The sequence below is a fragment of the Nicotiana sylvestris genome, chromosome 5 (genome assembly GCF_000393655.2).
Source record: "Nicotiana sylvestris chromosome 5, ASM39365v2, whole genome shotgun sequence".
In the NCBI taxonomy this organism is placed as follows: domain Eukaryota; kingdom Viridiplantae; phylum Streptophyta; class Magnoliopsida; order Solanales; family Solanaceae; genus Nicotiana; species Nicotiana sylvestris.
In genome coordinates, this window is record NC_091061.1 from 35,927,051 (window position 1) to 35,934,721 (window position 7,671).

General features: G+C 44.5%; 1 protein-coding gene across 1 annotated transcript; it reads right to left on the reverse strand.

Moving 5' to 3' along the window:
• Positions 1 to 1,143: 1,143 nt before the first annotated feature.
• LOC138868509 (uncharacterized) lies at positions 1,144 to 5,126 on the reverse strand. Its single transcript, XM_070146064.1, has 5 exons — positions 4,946 to 5,126; positions 3,882 to 4,196; positions 3,168 to 3,446; positions 1,882 to 2,102; positions 1,144 to 1,512 (listed from the first exon to the last, which is right to left on the reverse strand). Exons 1-5 carry the CDS (start codon positions 5,124 to 5,126, stop codon positions 1,144 to 1,146), a joined length of 1,365 nt encoding a protein of 454 aa, XP_070002165.1.
• Between the last annotated feature and the right edge of the window lie 2,545 nt (positions 5,127 to 7,671).

Sequence of the window (7,671 nt, forward strand, 5' to 3'; positions counted from 1 at the left end):
TTACCGGTCCAAAACTCCAAAAATTCGACTTTCGCCATTTCAAGCCTAAATGAGCTATGTACCTCCAAAACACAATTCGAAAACGCCCTTAAGCCCAAAATCACCCAACGAAGCTAACGGAATTGACGGAATTCTATTTCGAAACCGTCTTCACCCAGTTCCAACTACGGTCCAAATTCTAAGACTTAAGCTCTCATTTGGGGACTAAGTGTCCCAAACACTTCTAAAAACCAAAATAAAACCTCCCGGCAAGTCACAATAGCAGAAATAGATACGCGGGAAGCAATTTATAGGGTATCGGGGCTCTAACTCTTAGAACGACCGACGGAGTCGTTACACCCTCCCTCTCTTAAAATAATCATTCATCCTCGAACGAGCATAGAGACATACCTGAAGTGGTGAAAAGATAAGGATAACGGCTGCGAATATCCTGCTCGGTCTCCTAAGTCGCCTCCTCGACCGGTTGGCCCCGCCACTAAACCTTTACTGATGCAATGTTCTTTGACCTCATATTCCAAACTTGCATGTCCACAATAGCCACTGACTCTTCAACCTAGGATAGATCCTTGTCCAACTGGACTGAACTGAAATCCAACATGTGAGATGGATCGTCGTGATACTTCCGAAGCATCGAAATATGAAATACCAGATGGACTCCTACTAGGCTGGGAGGTAAGGCAAGCTCATAAGTAACCTCCCCAACATGCCACAACACCTCAAAAGGACCAATAAACCTTGGGCTTAGCTTTCCCTTCTTTTTGAACCTCATAACGCCTTTCATAGGCGAAATGCGGAGCAAGGCCTGCTCTTCGACCACGAATGTTACACCGCGAACCTTCCGGTCCGTATAACTCTTCTGTTTGGACTGGGCTATGCGAAGTCTATCCTGAATCACCTTAACCTTCTCCAAGGCATCCTGAACCAAGTCTGTACCCAATTATCTGGCCTCGCTCGGCTCGAACCAACCCATTGGGGACCGACAGCACCTACCATACAGAGCCTCATACAGTGCCATCTGAATGCTGGACTAATAACTATTATTGTAGGCAAACTCTGCAAGGGGAAAGAACAGATCCCAAGAACCCCAAACTCCATCACACGCGCACGGAGCATATCCTCAAGAATCTGAATAGTGCAACCAGACTACCCATCTGTCTGAGGGTGGAATGATGTGCTCAACTCCACCCGAGTACCCAAATCATATTGTACAGCTCTCCAGAACCGTAAGGTAAACTGTGTGCCTCGATCAGAGATGATAGATATCGGAACGCCATGAAGTCTGACAATCTCACGGATATAAACTCGAGCCAACTGCTCGGAAGAATAGGTAGTCACCACAGGAAGGAAATGAGCTGACTTGGTCAGTCTATCCACAATTACCCAAATTGCATTAAACTTCTGTCGAGTCCTTGGGAGTCCAACAACGAAATCCATAGTGATCCGCTTCCACTTCCACTGTGGAATCTCCAACTTCTGAAGCAACCTACTGGGTCGGTGATGCTCATATTTAACCTGCTAATAATTTAGACATTAAGCAACATACTCCACTATATCCTTCTTCATTCTACGCCACCAATAATGCTGCCTTAAGTCCTGATACATCTTTGCGACACCTAGATGAATAGAGTATCGCGAGCTATGAGCCTTATGAAGAATCAACTGATGCAACTCATCTATATTAGGCACACATAGCCTGCCCTGCATCCTCAAAGTACCATCATCCCCAATAGTGACCTCCTTGGCGTCACCGTGCTGGATCGTGACCCTAAGGACAAGCAGATGGGGGTCATCATACCGACGCTCCCTGATACGATCAAAAAGAGAAGACTGTGAGACCGCACAAGCCAATAGTCGACTAGGCTAAAAAATATCCAATCTCACAAATTGGTTGGATAAGGCTCGAACATCCAACGCCATGGGCCTCTCTACTGCTGGTAGATAAGATAAACTCCCCAAACTCTCTGCCTGGTGACTCAAAGCATCGGCCACCATATTGGCTTTCCTCGTGTGGTACAAAATGGTGATATCAAAATCCTTAAGCAGCTCTAACCACCTCCTCTGATGCAAATTAAGATCCTTCTGCTTGAACAGATGCTGAAACCCTAGTGATCAGTGTAGATCTCACAAGGGACATCATACAAATGGTGTCTCCAAATCATCAAGGCATGAACAATAGCAGCTAACTCAAGGTCGTGGACATGATAGTTCTTTTCATGCACCTTCAATTGTCTAGACGCATTGGCAATCACCCTATGGTCCTGCATCAACACCGCGTCGAGGCTAACTCACGACGCATCACAATAAACAATATAAGATCCCAAACCTGAAGGCAATACCAATACCAGGGTTGTAGTCAAAGCTGTCTTGAGCTTCTGAAAGCTCTCCTCACACTCTTTTATCCACCTGAATGGAGCAACCTTCTAGGTCATCCTAATCATGGGTGCTGTAATAGATGAAAATCCCTTAACAAATCGACAGTAATACCCCGCCAAACTAAGGAAACTCTCGATCTCTGTATTAAGAATGGTCTAGGCAAACTCTGCACTGCTTCCACTTTCTTCGGATCCACCTTGATCCCTTCACTTGATACCACATGACCCAAAAATGCCACGGAATCTAACCAGAACTCACATTTTGCGAACTTTGCATACAATTCCTTTCTCTCAATGTCTGAAGCACTGTCCTCAGGTGCTGCTCGTGATCCTCCCGACTCCGGGAGTACACCAGAATATCATCAATAAAAGACAATGACGAACGATTCAAGATAAGGCCTAACACACTGTGCATCAAATGCATAAATGCTACTGGGACGTTGGTCAGCCCAAATGACATAACAAGGAACTCATAACGACCATACCGAGTCCTAAAAGTAGTCTTCGGGATATCTGGCTCCCGAATCTTAACCTGATGATAACCTAAGCACAAATCAATCTTGGAAAACACTCGGCCACCCTGTAACTAATCAAATAAGTCATCAATATGAGGCAAATGACATCAGTTCTTCACTATAACCTTGTTCAACTAGCCATAATCAATGCACATACGCATAGAACCATCATTTTTCTTCACAAACAACACTGGAGCACCCCAAGGTGACATACTGGGTCGAATGAAGCCCTTATCAAGCAATTCCTGCAACTGTTCCTTCAACTTAGGAGGGGCCATACGATAAGGGGGAATAGAGATGGGCTGAGTGCCCGTCAACAAATCAAGGCAAAAATTAATGTCTATATCAGGCGGCATGCCCTGAAGATCAACTGGAAACGCATCAGGGAAATCCCTCACTATTGGTACTGAATCAAATATGGGGGTATCAATACTGTCATCTCTCACATAAGCTAGATATGCGTCACACCCATTCTCAACCATTCGTTGAGCTTTAAGAAATGAAATAACCCTGAAGGGAGTATAATCTAAGGTACCCCTCCACTCTAATCGCGGTAAACCTGGCATAGCCAGCATTACGGTCTTGGCGTGTTAATCAAGAATAGCATAATGGGGAAACAACCAGTCCATGCACAAGATAACATCAAAATCTACCATGTTGAGCAATAACAAATCGACTCTAGTCTCAAAACCACTAAAAGTAACCAAACACGACTGATACACACAATCTACAATAAGAGAATCTCCCACACGAGTAGACACATAAACAGGGGAACTCAAAGAATCCCAAGATACGCCCCAATGCGGGGCAAAATAAGATGACACTTAAGAATAAGTTGATCCTGGATCGGATAGAACCGATGCATCTCTATGAAAGACTGGAACAATACCTGTAATGACAAAATCGGAAGCAACGACCTCTGTACGACTAGAAAGGGCATAGTATCTAGCCTAGCCTCCCCCTCTAGGGCGACCTCTACCACCTCGACCTCTACCTCGGGCTAGCTGAGCAGGTGGGGTGGCAGCTGGTGTTGTAATCATAGCCTGGGGACCTGGTGGAGCACGCTGTGGATGAGAGGTTTTTGGAGGTGCACCCCTCCTATGTCTGGGGCAATCCCTCACCATATGGCGAGTGTCGCCACACTCAGAACAAGCTCTAGGATGACAGGGCAGTTGTGACTGGCTCAGGCCAGGTTTGCTGAACTGACAGCTGATGGCACCCCGTGCAGGAGGCACCCTAGATACTGGAGGTGTGTAATAATGCTTCTGAGGTCTAGGAAGAGCTGGAATACCACTAGCTGCTGAAAGAGCTGAATGAATGGGGCAGCTCACATAACCCCTACCATGACGTACTATAGCTGGGGCACGGGCACCAGAATAATGGCCCGACTCTCGAGACCTCTTGACCTCTCTCTCCTCTCTATCCCAAGAAAGTATGCCCACTATTCTCCTAGCAATACTCACCACCTGCTGATATACGATATCCATCTCTAACTCCTAGGCCATGCTAGTCCTAATGCTGGGAATGAACCCCTCAATAAACCGACGAACCCTCTCTCTGACTATAGAATCCAAGGTCGTTGCATGTGTAGCCAAGTCACTAAAACGAATGGCATACTCAAAACCAGTCATAGTACCCTAGCGCAACTGCTCAAACTCTGTGTGTCATGCATCCTTGAGGCTTTGAGGGACATACTCTCTCAAAAACATGTCCGAGAACTAAGTCCATGTAAGAGAAGCTACCTCAGTGGACTGTCCAACTCATAAGTATGCCACCACTAATAGGCTTCTCCTCGAAGCTGAAAGGTAGTGAAAGAGACCTCACTCGACTTCGCTATGCCCATAGTGCGGAGGATACGGTGGCACTCCTCTAGAAATACATGAGCATCCTCTAATGCTAGACCATTGAATATAGGAGGGTCGTACTTCTTGTACCTCCCGAGCCTCCGATGCACCTCCTATAAAGTTGCTTCCCTACCCTCAGGTTGAACTGGGGCTACAGGCGGTACCAGTATAACCTCTGGGATCTGATCAATCTTTACCTACTACTCTGGAGTACAGCCGGCGGGAGTCTGTGCTCCTCCCCCGGCTTGAGATGTGGCTGCAGCAAGGGGAATCAACGCTGCTTGTAGAGTGTTGTACATGCTCATGAACTGTGAAAGGGTCTCCTGGAGAGCTGGAGTAGTAGTAGTAGGTGTATTAGGTGCTTGTACTCCGACTGGAGCTACTAGTGGCTCCATTTAGCTCGCGTGGATGCTCTATCTACACCACGTGAACGTCCTCGACCTCTACCCCAGCGCCGGCCTCTGGAGGCTTCAGCAGGGGGCGCGGGTGCCTGGTCACCCCTGGTAGCACGTGTCCTCACCATCTGTGAGAGAATAGAAAACAAAAGTTTAGAATTTCGAAGTCAATAATCTCGCACGACAAGGAATCAAATGAAGTGGAATTTTTTCCTAACAGTTCCATAGCCTCCCGAGGATAAGTATAGATGTCTTTGTACCGATCTGTGAGACTCAAATAAATTGGCTTGTGACTCACGACTCCTATGAACCTAGAGCTCTGATACCAACTTGTCAGACCCAAGTTCTCCCTTTGTGAAATGTCGTGACGACATCTAGTCTCTATGATTAGGTAAGCCTAATATTGCGGAAATGAAATAGAAACACAAAGATAACAACTAACAAATATAGTTAATAAGTATAAACGATGTCGCTCGATATATAAAACAATCACAAAACCCGGAATGCTGCAATGTCACAAGCTTCTAAGAGTTTCTAACTACTCCATACATTTATGTTTCAAGAAAAGAAGGGAAACATTAACACAAGGGGACTTCGAGATCTGTAGACGTGGAAAATGTACCTTGAAGTCTCCTGAAGCAGCAACCACGCGACTAGACTCGAGGCTGATAGCTAGTACCTGGATCTGCACACGGAAAACATGTGCAGGAAAAAGCATGAGTACACCACAACGGTACCCAGTAAGTGCCAAGCCTAACCTCGATCGAGTAGTGACGAGATTAAGTCAGGGCCCTACTGGTATAAATATAATAAAATTTAACAGAAAGAAATATCAGAGTACAATAAATGCTGAAATTTAACCAGGAAATAAGCATAGAAGAACAACAACTCAGAAACATAAGGGTAACAATAGGGAATCCCCCGGGATACCGTCCCATAGTTCCAAACATAAAATGTGCAGGGGAATCTCCCGAAATACCATTTTTTAATCCAAAAGTAAATATGCAGTGTTGGGGAATCTCCTGGAATACCGTTCCGTAGTCCCAAAGTAAATATGCAGTACATGGAGATCTCCCGGAATACCGTTTCATAGTCCCAAAGTAAATATGCAACATAACCAATATAAAAAACAATCATAGCAATAACACCTACAGTTTAGACTAAATTCAAATAAATAAAAAGTAGGTAATTTCACTAAACATGCTGCATAGAGTTCAAGTAGGGAGTTAAAACAAGTAGGCATGCTTTCCTAATCTAAATAGGATAGTATATATGCTAGTGTAGTTCAAACAAGAAGAAAACAGGTTGTGACTTAGTGAAAAATGGAGCTTCACAACAAATAGCTCGTGCACGTACTCGTCACCTCACGTACACGTCGCTCATATATCAAACAGTACAAAACCCTAAGGGGAGTTCCCCCACACAAGGTTAGGCAAGCCACTTACGTCAAACCAAGCTCAAATCAATCCGTCATAATGCTCTTTTCACGAATATCCGGCTCCAGATAGCCCAAATCTAGCCAAATCAATTTCACAACATGAATACAACTACAATGAACTAATCTAGCTACCGAAATCAAAGCTAAAACAAGAAATTAGAAATTCTTCCCAAAACGTCTCCCCGGACCTATGTCTCGGAATCGGGTAAAAGTCAAAAACTATGAACACACATTCACTCACGAGTCTAACCATACCAAATTTACTTAAATCTGATACCAAAATCTCGATCAAAACCCAAAATTCGGCCTAAGCACTTTTCTCAATTTTTTACAATTTTCCATCCCAAATCCAAAATTAAATAATGAAATCAAGCATAGATTAGTGGGATATAATCATAAAGAAGTTAGGAATCATTACCCACAAACTTCGTCCGAAAATCTCTCTAAATTTCGCCTTCTACCGAGCTCTCTATCAAAATTTTGTGTTATGAACTCAAACCCTCGTTTTTTTTAACTTTAAATTCTGCCCAGGCATGCCCTTCTTCATGTACGCGGTCAAAGCCCCGCGTTTTCGTGAAGCACAAAAATTATTGCTCCAATTTTCTCTTTCACTAACGCAAGTACCCTATTGCAAATGCATAACTTCACCTGCCAAACCCTTCATGAACACGTTGTCCTCGACGTGAATGCGTAGAAGAAATCCTTGGGGTCCAGCGGTTCCACATTTCCTCTTCACGAGCACGTTCCACTTCTCGCGTTCGCGATACTTCCACTGGTCAACTTTCCCGAACGCGAGCTCCCCTTTGCGAACGCGAGCTCCCCTTCACGAACGTGAAAAATAATTTCTCTTCCTGACTCAGGTCTTCTTCATGAACACAAAGAACAAATGTCTGCAACCGAAAAACCAGCAAAATCTACTATCCTTCTAAGTCACAAAATGACTCGTTAAGCATCCAAAACACACCCGAGCCCCCCGGGACCTCAATCAAACATATCAACCAATCCTAAAATACCATACAAACTTAGTCGAGCCCTTAAATCACATCAAGTGATGCTAAAATAATGAATTACCCTCCAATCCATACTTTAAAAGCTTGAAACTTTAAA

Bases quoted from the DNA above. Each gene is read 5' to 3' on its own strand.
- LOC138868509 (XM_070146064.1), bottom strand. From the start codon at position 5,126: ATGGAGCCACTAGTAGCTCCAGTCGGAGTACAAGCACCTAATACACCT. The intron at 4,197-4,945 runs GTACTCCAGAGT...CCATTCATTCAG, and splicing joins AGCACAGACTCCCGCCGGCT to CTCTTTCAGCAGCTAGTGGT. The intron at 1,513-1,881 runs GTGAGATTGGAT...AATTATTAGCAG, and splicing joins GAGCCTTATCCAACCAATTT to GTTAAATATGAGCATCACCG.